We start from the raw sequence: 12,330 nt of genomic DNA, 5'->3' as shown, positions 1-12,330 counted from the left end.
CCATGAAAGTTGTCAGAGCAAACTTTTTTTTTTTAATAGCGAATGTTGTCATCATTTTGGCTCCGTTTTCCTTCCCTATCATCTGTTAGTTTTACTCTCATTGAACTCATCTGTTCTAATGGTTCAGCTCTATTTCCTTTCCTCAGGTTTCTGAATCCCCTTAAGTAAAATATAGTCTTTCTTAGGGTGCCTGGGTGGCTTAGTCGGTTGAGCATCCAGCTCTTGATTTCAGCTCAGGTCATGATGTCTCACAGCCCTGAGATCAAGCCTTGCTTTGGGTCCCGTGCTGGGTGTGGAGCCTGCTTAAAATTCTCTCTGCCCCTCCCCCACTTATTCTCACTTATTCTCTCTCTGTGTCTGTCTCTCTCTCCATACCCCAGCTCCCTCAAAAAAAAGATTGATGGGGAACTTTACAACGGTAGGGTCACGTTGTCACCACTTCAATCTGTTGGCCATTATTGGTACCTCTGAAAATGGAGGCATCAAACATTGTGAGCCTCCTGGCGTGACACCATAGACGTGCATGCTGATGTACTTAAAGATAAAAGATAAAGTGATGTATTTGCCATTTACTAGAGATCTTTCAGGAAGAATGTGGGGAGGGAGGAAGATGAAGTAAGAATGGTAAAATCTGGCTAATTATTAAATCTAGGCGATGGGTATATGGGGTTCATTATATATTTTCTCCATGTAAATTTTTATTATAAAAAGTTTTCAACTAAAACTGATGGGTTCAAGATGACAAAATGGAAAAGAAAATTAGTCCTTTTTTTTCCCTTAAAACTAAAGTTGTCATCCCCATACTTAACAAGAGTTACAGAATTAATCTTGTGTCCTCCTGCCAGATCTTTCCCTAGACCATTCTGACCTGGTTGCAGAGTTGTTGAAGGAGTTGTCTAACCATAATGAACGTGTAGAGGAAAGAAAAATTGCCCTCTATGAACTCATGAAACTGACACAGGAGGAATCTTTCAGCGTTTGGGATGAACACTTCAAAACAATATTACTTCTGTTGCTTGAAACCCTTGGGGATAAAGAGGTAAATGGCAGAATATGTAAATAATAGCCTGTTTTTCCTGTCTTGGATTGCCCGTCCTTGCCTGCTAATCAAGTGCTTCACAAATTTGGAAATTGAGAAGATCGGTCTCTTTTACTGTTTCTTCCCGTGTGAAATTTTCATTACGAGTATTTTGTCTTCTAAACCAGCAACTCAGTGGATTTGGAACAATTGACAATGGGAGAAATGAAAGGTAGCTGAAAGTGTTTTTATAGAAGAGTACTTGTTTTGCGTATTTAAACCAGTTCAGAAGTAAAATTTCCTTTTTCATGGAATGTTGTTGGTTCTGGATCTCCTACAAATATATGAAGTATGACATGAGTTTTCAACTAGAGATGTGAAAACTTAATTATGCCATATACCGTATGCTTTATACAGTTGTCTGCAACTTATCCCCGCCCCAACGTTAAGATCCTTAATACAGATACAGAAAATGTAGTAGATTGTCTACAACCCAAAATATTAAAAACATTAAAATATTTCTTCTTAGCCTACAATCAGGGCTTTGGCGTTAAAGGTTTTAAGAGAAATCCTAAGGCATCAACCAGCCAGATTTAAAAACTATGCAGAACTGACGGTCATGAAAACGCTGGAAGCACATAAAGACCCTCATAAGGAGGTAAGTTACCTGATGATTAAGTTACTATTTTATTCTCAGCACCTCTGATGTGATTGCATGAAACATACAAACATCGCTTGAAGAGTACCCTTGGAGAGTATCAATCATTTCAATCAAACGAACACTTAACTTCGATGTTCCGGGTAACATCTGATGGAGTTGCAGTCATATTTTTTCTACTAAGTGAATTCTGGTGATATCATGGACTTTCCCCTAATACAACCAGCTCTGGGAAATAATCCTGATTTCATTTCCTCTGTAATTTGTCTTGTAGTTTTCTACTTAGAATCGCCAGCCTTCTCTTTCCACTTACCGATAAGAATTTGGTTTTTTGAGATAACTAATGAAGACAAGAATCATTATTTTAAAGTGGTAGTAAATCGCCTCTGGGAATCGCCTCTGTTAAAAGTTTATTCAGTAAAATAATGAGGATAGCTTTCCTGGAAGTCCTGTAAATCTGTCTCCTCTGTGTATGCATTTACAGTTGTATAAAAAAACATTTGGTGGGGGTGCTTTTTAAGTTCGTATTTAAGTTCTAGTTCGTTAACACAGAGTTGGATTCGTTTCAGGGGTACAATACAGTGATTGGTCACTTCCATACAACTCCCCAGGTCCGTCACAAGTGCCCTCCTCAGTCCCCATCACCTGTTTCCCCCGTCCCCCACCCACCTGCCCTCTGCGGACCATCAGTTTGTTCCCTAGAGTTAAGAGTCTGTTTCTTGGTTTGTCTCTCTCTCCTGTCTCCTCTCTTTTTAGTCACAATATTTCTACCAGCTACGGTGGCATCGATGAGATAACCATGAGGATTTTTATTATGTCTCAGACATAACAAAAAAAGGAAATGTCAGGTACAGACTGCAATTCTAAGAGAAGGCACCAGAGCAGTAGCATTAGATATCTCTGTAGAACCAAGACATAAGCAAAAGAAATCAAAAAAGAAAAGTTAGAAAACAGCAGTGAGACAAAGTAGATCAAAGCTAAATGAAAGAGCTGAAACTAAACTTTCAGGAAAAAAACATGATTGTAACCTTTGTTACCTTGGATTGAGCAATGGTTTCTTAGATGTAACACCAAGAGCACAAGTAACCAACAGCAACAGGAACATAAATTGGACTTTATCAAAATTGAAAACTTTTGTGCTTCGGGGCGCCTGGCTGGCTCAGTGGGCAGAACACGCAATTTTCGATCTCGGGCTTGTAAATTCAAGCCCCACGTTGGGTGGTGAGATTACTTAAAAGTAAAATATTGTTTTAAAAATAAAATAACGGGGCGCCTGGGTGGGTCAGTCGGTTAAGTGTCCAACTTGAGCTCAGGTCACGATCTCACAGCATGTGAGTTGGGAGTCCCACGTTGGGTTCTGTGCCGACAGTTCAGAGCTGGAGCCTGCTTCGGAACCTGTGTCTCCCTCCCTCTCTTCTCTCTCTCAAAAATAAGTAAACATTTAAAAATGAATAAAATAAATACTTTTGTGCTTCAGATGCACCTGGCTGCGACAGTCAGTGAGACTCTTTTAGGGTCATGAGTTCAAGCCCCACATCGGGCATAGAGTTTACTCAAAAAATAAATAAAGCGGTGTCACAAAGAATAATGTTTAAAAAAAAAAAAACCTTTAGTGCTTCAAAGGACACCATAAAAAAAGTGGAAAATTTAGCCCACAGAATAGAAAATCTTTGCAAATCCTATGTCTGATGAGGTAATATATAAAGAACTCTGACAACTCAACAACGAAAAGAAATAACTGAATTTAAAAATGGGCGAAGGACCTGAATAGACGGTTCACCCAAGAAGATATACAAATGGCCAATAAGCACATGAAAAGATGCTCAATATCGGTACTCATTAGGAAAATACAGCTAAACCCACAATGAGATACCACTTTATATATACACTAGGAAGAACGACAATCGGAAGTGTTGGTGAGATGAGGCCCCCGGGTGGCTCAGTTAGTTAAGCATCCAACTCTTGCTTTCGGCTCAGGTCGTGATCTCAGGGTTCCCGGGTTTGGCCTGAGTTGGGCTCCACACCAACAGTGCAGAGCCTGCTTGGGATTCTCTGTCTCCCCCTCTCTCTCTGCCCCTCCCCTACTCAGGCACACAGGCTCCCTCCCTCCCTCCCTCCCTCCCTCCCTCCCTCCCTCTCTCCCTCCCTCCCTCTCTCTCTCAAAATGAATAAATAAAACAAAAGTGTTGGTGAGGACTTTGGGGCACCTGGCTGGTTCAGTGAGTAGAGGAAGCAGCTCTTGATAGGACCATGGGTTCGAGCCCCACCTTGGGTGTAGAGATAGCTTAAAAAAAGAAGTGTTGGTACATATTTGAAGAACTCGAAACCCTCTGGGTTTCAAATGATATGACTGTGAGTCTTGTAGGAGAGTCAGTCATAACTTTTAAATCTGTATGGATTTTTATTCGGATTATTTTTTATTGAGCTATTGTTCAGCAGTAGTGGAACATCCATAGTATCTTGCTGAAGGTTTAAAAAACAACTATTTGTGGTTCAGTTATCCACCCTCTGACCCAAATAAGACCCGGAATCCCTATGTTTACAAAAGGTAAAATCAACATTCTTAAGGTAATACAGCTAAAATTAGCCCCGGGTCTGCCATTGGATTTGCCGCTGTACCTTTCCTTAGTGCCGCTCACAGCTTGAGACCCTAAGTGAGAAACGAGTAGAGTCCAAAGCAGTAATGTTTGCGTGGTCTCAAGACCATCTTAGAGATTACAGATTCTATGAAGATGGACAACCGTTTCTTTTCTTCATTGCAAAGTCAGTGTCTGTTCTCCCAGGCCCAGTACGGAAGGAAAGAAAATCACTATGAACAGAATAGCATGTTAACTTGATAACTTACTAATGAGATTTTATTTTATTTTGTACTAATGTGATGAAAAGAACACAGACACTCCTGGAGTTGAGGGTATAGGATAACGAGCAGCGTCTCAGCACGGCTGCTGTAGAGGGTCCATTCGCATTATAGTCTTGGTAAATAGAGCCTTCACTGCCCAGCACAGCAAGACTACAGTAGCACTTAAAAATTGCATTAGCCAGGGTGCCTGGGTGGCTTGTTCGGTTGAGCATCCGACTCTCGACTTGAGCTCTGGTCGTGATCTCACAGTTCATGGGTTCGAGCCCTGTGTTGGGCTCCATCCTGAGAGCACAGATCCTGCTTGAGATTCTCTCTGTCTGTCTGTCTGTCTGTCTCTCTCTCTCTCTCTCTCTCTCCCTCTGTCTCTTCCTCTGTCTCTCCCTCCCTCTCTTCATCCCTCTCCTCCTCCTCCTCCCCTTCCTCCCACGTTTGTGCGCACACACACACACTTGCTCTGTCTCTCAAAAAGAATAAAAGTAAAAATCGCCATTAGCCAACATTAAGAACACAAAAGAAGGAAGAATTCTGGAAGAAATATTCTCCCCATGTGTCCATTCTGGCTTCAACAGGTTGTAGTTTGCCACTCCTGTTTTACCTGTACCCTCACTTTGTCGTGTTTATTGTAGTATTTTCAAAGCAAATTGTAGATGTGCTGGGGCTCCTGGGTGGCTCAGTCGGTTAAGCGTCCCGACTTCGGCGCAGGTCATGATCTCACGGTTCGTGAGTTCGAGCCCGGTGTTGGGTTCTGGGCAGCTCGGAGCCCGCAGCCCGCTTCGGATTCTCTGTCTCCCTCTCTCTCTGCCCCTCCCCACTCCTTCCCTTTCTCCCCAAAAATAAACAAGCATTTTAAAAAGTTGCTTTTAATTGTAGATATCCTGTCCTGTTGCGTATTTCATGACTTTGTACTTCCAGGACGCAGCATAACGTTCTTAAATTTATTCCCGGCCCAATTTCCCCTTTGTTTCAGGTGGTGAGATCTGCTGAGGAAGCCGCATCGGTGCTGGCCACTTCTATCAGCCCCGAGCAGTGCATCAAAGTGCTTTGCCCCATCATCCAAACCGCAGATTACCCAATCAACCTGGCTGCAATCAAGATGCAAACGAAAGTGATAGAGCGGGTGTCCAAGGACACCCTTAACCTGCTTTTGCCAGAGATTATGCCAGGCTTGATACAGGTAAGAATCCAAACTTGGAGGCATAAGCTGTACTACGTCGGGGATTCGGTTATTTTAGGCACGCTCTAGGCAGCACGAGCGGCATAACCAAGCCTTCCTGCCGTCCCGGACGTTCAGAGCAGAGACTTTCCATGGCCAGCTTTGCGTGTGTGTGTGTTAAGTACATACGTAACCTAACACTTACCATTGAGCCGCTTTTAAGCGTGAGATTCGTCGGCATTAAGTACGTGCATGCTGTTGTGCAGCCCTCACGACTGCCCATGTCCAGGACAGACTTCCTCGTCCCCAATGGAAACTGTGCCCATTAATTAATAATTCCTTGTTCCCGTGCCCTTTGGCCCCCGGTAACTCCTCTTCTGCTCTGGCTCTTCTGCTTGCTGGGTTCTTGACGTAAATGGAATCCCGCAGTATCTGTCCTATTGTGGCCGGCTTGTTTCATTTAGCGTAATGTTTTCGGGGCTTGTGTTACAGCATGTGTTAGAATTTCATTCCTGTCTTATGGCTGAGTAATTTCCACGTATGTGAATCCCACAATTGGTTGATCCACTCGTCTTTTCATGAATATATGGATTGTTTCCTTTTTTAATGATATAAATATTGCAGTCAACTTCTTTATAATATCTTCTTATACTTCTGTGTATATATCTAGAAGTAGAATTCCTAGGTGTTGCCAAATTTCTCTCCAAAATGGTTACACTGATTTACAGCCATAGATGTAATGTGGTTTTTTTCTATACACACAAACCCATCCACAGAAACATTTTCATAACGGGATCATATTTTATAGCGTGCTTTTTTGCTTAATCATGAATTGTTAACTCTCCCATCCAGTAAATTATTATTCTGTAATGTAATTTTAATGACCAGAATTACAGAGCGTATACCCCTCCCGAAGAGAATTATTCATTTCTTTGTGCATCTATAATGTTCTCTTTGACTCTGTTCTGAGTCTAATATTGCTCACCGAATTGTGTGGTCCTTGAAGATGGGATCCAAATCCCTTTCTTTGCACAGAATGTACATGGTGTGTGGGTATCATACACACGGTGGCTACCGACTACATGTTCTGTTGGGTGAATGACTTAGGGTAACGGTAGGGGTGGGACAGATGTTGAGCTTAGAACTCAGCCTGGATCATAGGCGGGCCCTGACCGCCAGGCCCAGTGTTACTTCAGTTCAGGTTTTTTTCGGAAGGGAGGCGCTCTTGGGCTCCCTACGGCTGAGTGCTTTAGCAAGGTCCATCCGGAGACTTCACAGGGCCGGTTGGCAAAGGGACCGCCTTCCAGGCCAAATAAGGTAGGAGCCGATCAGGAAAGTGGACGGTGGAGGGGAGGCGGACGGAGAGGAGGGCGCGTTTCCGCCGGGAGAGCTGGAGGAGTCGCTTCCGTCCTTAAAGCTTCTTGTCCTTGGTGCGCCCGCGATCTCGTGCTGGAGCCACCCCGCCTGTCCATGCTGGAATGGTTCTTTCTCCGGCCCCCCAGGAGTGCTAACGAGGACTCTCCTCCCTAGGGTTACGATAACTCGGAGAGCAGTGTTCGGAAAGCTTGTGTCTTCTGCCTGGTGGCCGTTCACGCGGTAATTGGTGACGAACTAAAACCACATCTCAGTCAGCTCACGGGCAGCAAGGTAAGTGGCGACCTTTGGTCCACGGGTGGTGGCAGTGGTGCCTGTTTCAAAATTTAGGTCTCTGTCGGGTTAAGGGTAAATTCGTATTTGGCTTCGGAAAAGTCAGGCCTTGAGTATCCGACTCACTCCTCCTACCGTTTGAGTGTTAACTGTTTCTACTTTCGCATCGGTCGCTGTGGGAAGCCGCCGCCGGTTCGGTGGAGGGTGTGTGGCCGTGAGAGAAACGCCTCCAGTCAGCTGACTCCTTTCCAGCTCCCACACCCGATCATAGCCCCCAAGGACGGTTTAAGAATAAATAGTGGTTGTGTATTCATGGATTACTTCCTGTCTCCCAAAATGGGGAATCCGGGAATATTTCTTAGATTTTCCCCTATGAACTCCGATAATCAAGTATTTACTGTCCTTAAGACTTAAAAGAAAAACCAGGGGCACCTGGCTGGCTGAGTCAGTAGAGCACATGACCTTGATCTCAAGGTTGTGTGTTGAAGCTCCACGTCGGGTGTAGAGATTACTTAAATAAATAAACTTTTAAAAAATGTAAGTCTTGGGGCGCCCGGGCGGCTCCGTCGGTTGAGCATCCGACTTCGGCTCAGGTCACGATCTCGTGGCTTGTGAGTTCGAGCCCCGCGTCGGGCTCCGTCCGGGTTGACAGCTCAGAGCCTGGAGCCCTTTCCGGATTCTGTGTCTCCCTCTCCCTGCCCCTCCCTGTTCACACTCTGTCTCTGTCTCTCTCAAAAATAAATAAAACATTAAAAAAAATTTTTAATTTAAGTCTTGTTCCCCTCATTTTTTTGATACTGTCAAACATTGAAATTTATTGTACGAGGTGATGATTGTTGGATTGTTGCTTATGAGCTGTTTGCAGGAGACACCCTCATTTTAAGAGTTTCCCAGGACCCTAGCGATCGTCATTACTATCGTCAGATTTAGTTTTAAAATACCGAAACAGTAGAGAAAATGCCTGTAAGGCTCAGGTAAATACCTGCGTGCGTTCTCTGTGGGTGGTAGTTCTTAACTCTCTCTGACTCGCAGACCCGCTTTGAGATTCGGGCATTACTACCACATCCCAAGAAAGGTAAATAAATACAGAAAATTTTACACGTGGTTTCAGGGGATTCAGTGAGTGCCCGAAGCCCCTGGACATCAGACTAAAAACCCGTTGGATCAATGATTTAATGTTACAAAAGCAAACTTGAAACAACACAGTCTTCTTTTTTCTTTCTTCTTTCTTTCTTTTTTTCAAGTAAACTCTGCACCTGGTATGGGACTTGCATTCACCACCCCGACATTAAGAGCCCTACGTGCTCTGCCAACTGAGCCAGCCAGGTGCCCCAACGCAGTGCTTTTCTTTTTTTTTTTTTTTTTTTTTTTTTAATGTTTTTATTTATTTTTGAGACAGAGAGAGACAGAGCATGAACGGGGGAGGGTCAGAGAGAGAGGGGGACACAGAATCTGAAACAGGCTCCAGGCTCTGAGCTGTCAGCCCAGAGCCCGATGCGGGGCTCGAACTCACGGACCGCGAGATCATGACCCGAGCCGAAGTCGGCCGCTCAACCGACTGAGCCACCCAGGCGCCCCAACACAGTGCTTTTCAAAGAGAAACGATCTCAGGTTTTGTGATAAGCTCAGGTTGTGTCCTGATGACCAAAGATGTCTGTGGAAGAGTTAAAGTTAAGCACTTTGTCAGAATATGAGGCAGCCAGTAATGTTGCATATGAAGACTATAGCCAGGCCGAAAAAATATTTGGAAATGACATCAGACGAAAAAAAGTAGAATACAAAATTGCATATGCATTGATTAACAGTTGATAAAAATAGGGTCTCATCTGGTAAAGACCACAAAATGACACAAATCAAGAACATTCTTGGAGGGCAGTGTTACAGTCGTTGAAGATCTCGGGTCCTGGAACCCAGGGGCCTGGTTTTCTGTCCTGGGCCACTTCTTACCTGCCTCTGTGACTCTAGACAACGACTGGCATGTTTCGTGTCTTGATTTCCTCAGGTCGTTAGCTTACTCTATAGCACATAGTGCTCGAATGTTTGTCCCGACTGTCCTAATGAGACTTCTTTTCTACGTTTAAGCTTCACATGCTAACACTACAGCAGGTTTAGTGTTACAGAAAAGGCACATTGTAAGAGTCACCAGGGGCGCCCGGCTGGCTCAGTCGGTAGACCACGTCACTCTTGATCTCGGGGCCGTGAGTTCAAGCCCCACGTTGGGTGCAGAGGTTACTTAAATAAATGCATAAATAGAGCACTCAGTCATAAACAGATGGAGACTTGAAAAGCTTTTTGGTAATTCTTAACTATCAACAATAACTTGGGCGTAACGTAATCTAAAATCTCTATTTACTTTTTTAAGTTTTTATTTTTAAGCAATCTCTACACCCAACGTGGGGCTCGAACTCCCAACCCTGAGATCGAGGGTCCCCATGCCGCACTGACAGAGCCAGGCAGGCGCCCCTAAAGCCTCTCTTCTTAGACTCACGATACGCACAAAACCTGTTTCCGTGAGCATCTTCCTGTAATTTAGAGCAGCCTGCTAAACGCCTTCGCTCTGGTTTCAATCCGCAGATGAAGCTCCTGAATCTGTACATCAAACGTGCACAGACAGGTTCTGGAGGAGCTGACCCCGCTGCTGATGTTTCCGGACAGAGTTAGTGGCGCGGACCGAAGCCGGCCAGGCTGCCCCGACCCGGGACGGGCAGACCACCCTCATCAGTGAAAGGAAATACGGACCGAAGCGGGCCAGGCCGCCCCGGCCCGGGACGGGCAGACCACCCCTCAGCAGCGAGAGGAAGTACTCAAACGCATCTTTCGGAACTCCCATCTTTTCCCGGCTTTAGTTTTTTGTTTCGTTTTGTATTTTCTGTAACAGAGGGCTCTCCTCAGTCTGCATGTAACTTTTATGATAGTTATTCCAAATTCAAGAAGAAGCAGTATTAACATCAGTGGATCGATACAGAGTAATTTTTAATCGAATTCGTCATTTCACGTTTGTACTTGTCTTCCCATTAACCTTTGCCAGTGTTATGATTGTATACATTTTTTTAAATGCTGGTGAAAGAGGAATGCTTAAAGCTTTAAAAGTTTAACAGTCTAAAACATTTTTTTGCCTCTATTCAAATGCAGAATACTATTTTTATTGCTACTTGGAGTTTCGTTCTGTATCACGTCCTATGCTAGAAATACTGAAATGATGTGAAACGATGCAGGACTGATTTGAACCACGGCTGGACTCTGTCGACGTGACGGTGACACGTGTCGTTAGTCGCAACTTCTTTGGGGTGACCCGTAGCGTAAAGCGACGTCCTCAGAGAGAGTGCCACAGAATCAGCCAGTTCTGTGACGCCGATTCCGCGTGTTGGCTCTCGATCTTGCCGCCTCACCTAAAACCGTGTCCCCCCTGCGGCCCCTTAAGAAAGCTGCACCAGATCATCTGCCTGTTGTTTTCTAGATGCTTATTAAAATAGAAGGTTTTCTTGCAGGGTTTCTGGTTTGTTTTTCGTTGTTGTGAATGATGCTTTTTTCGTATTTATTAATATCAAATTCACTTATGAATAAACTTGATAATGGAAAGAGAGAAGAAAATCCAGTGCATGTGCGTCTTGACCGTCTTCTGTTTCTCATTAAAAAACAAACTTATTAATCACTGAGACGCGCGAGTCAACCAGCACCTTTTCTTTAAATGGTGGCACCTGGTTTCCTTTGACCGTGAAATTGTCTTACTTGAAAACGTGGATCCTGACGAGAGAGAAGGTGGCACAAGGCTATTATCTCTGTAATGGACTCAAATTCTCTACCTCTTCAGGGCTGATCCTTTTAACTGAGCTGCTGCCTACAGTGTCTTTTGGAAAACTACTTCAAGGGTGATTTTCTGTTACATTTTAACACATTGTTTTAATCACCTTTCGCTACACCTGTTCTTTTCCTGTGCAGCCGACTTGCAAAACTCACCAGTTTGGTGCAAAGCAAATGAGATCACTTGGAACCGGGACACTAATGATTTCTCATCTTGACTTTTTTTTTTTTTTTAATCCTAACATGAAGTGAATTTGACTGGAAAGGCAAATAGCAGTTTGCTATTGTTACGGAGTGATCTGTACTTTCTTTGTTTAACTGAAAAACATGTAGAAATGTATGTAAAGAGTTTAAGACAAAAGTACTGGATGGATGGTTTGTCATGGGCTCTTCCCTTTGTTTCTGTTCTAGCAGCAGGAAAATAGTTTCTCTATATCCCCCCCTTTACCTGTAACAATTTTGTTTTCTACTGTTAATTACATTGTGTATTTATAGTTCTATGCTTACTGTTGTGCATATACTGGCAATAAAACTGTACATAACATTACTTGAAAAAATTAACAATGTGCATCGGTTGTTTTTCTGTCTCACTGTGTGACAAGTCATTTAGCTCCTAACTAGGTCTTTAAAAATATTTTGAAGGTCCTGTATCAGTGGTGTTCTCATGAATTTTGTAAGTGCATCTGAGGAGAAAAGACTTGTCAGGAGTAGCATCCACAAGATTGTACAGCATGTCTGTGACATCGCTTATCTTTAGGAAGAAAAGGCATTTTAAACACTAAATTCTTCTCAGTGATGTGTTTTGTTCCATAACCTTCGGTATGTCTTATAATCGTTTTTAATCTAACAATTTAATTTTGACCTCTGCTTTAAGATACTGCTTTAACTACCATTGACGACTCAGTAGTGTGACGTAAGCTGAATAATAACTCTGCTTGAAAACTTAGATCAAGGACCTGGCATCTAAAGGCAGGTGTTCAAATGAATGAAAGAGGATGGTTTAATGTGACTAAGTGAAAGCTAATATATAAACACATGAAAAAAGTCATATTTAAGTTCTATAATTTCAGGGGCACCCGGCTGGCTTAGTCAATAGAGCAGGCAGCTCTTGATCTTGGGGTCTTAAGTTCGAGCCCCATATTGGGTGTAGAGATTACTTGAAGAAATAACAACAAAAAAAAAAAAAATTAAAA

The 12,330-nt window shown here is 43.4% G+C and overlaps 1 protein-coding gene across 50 annotated transcripts in view; it reads left to right on the top strand.

Moving 5' to 3' along the window:
- Nucleotides 1-11,701, top strand: part of CLASP2 (cytoplasmic linker associated protein 2) — a 180,418-nt gene extending 168,717 nt beyond the window's left edge. For all 50 annotated transcript variants that reach the window (XM_078432528.2, XM_060638093.3, XM_060638088.3 and 47 more), the window contains 5 exons: nt 846-1,039; nt 1,548-1,676; nt 5,504-5,710; nt 7,220-7,336; nt 9,911-11,701. In XM_078432528.2, coding sequence (XP_078288654.1) covers nt 846-1,039; nt 1,548-1,676; nt 5,504-5,710; nt 7,220-7,336; nt 9,911-9,997 — 734 coding nt within the window. In that variant the 3' untranslated portion in view covers nt 9,998-11,701. The remainder of the gene's footprint in view (nt 1-845; nt 1,040-1,547; nt 1,677-5,503; nt 5,711-7,219; nt 7,337-9,910) is intronic.
- Nucleotides 11,702-12,330: the final 629 nt, after the last annotated feature.

The sequence above is a fragment of the Panthera onca genome, chromosome C2, assembly GCF_046562875.1.
Source record: "Panthera onca isolate mPanOnc1 chromosome C2, mPanOnc1 haplotype 2, whole genome shotgun sequence".
In the NCBI taxonomy this organism is placed as follows: domain Eukaryota; kingdom Metazoa; phylum Chordata; class Mammalia; order Carnivora; family Felidae; genus Panthera; species Panthera onca.
This window is presented reverse-complemented; position numbering and strand designations above follow the sequence as displayed.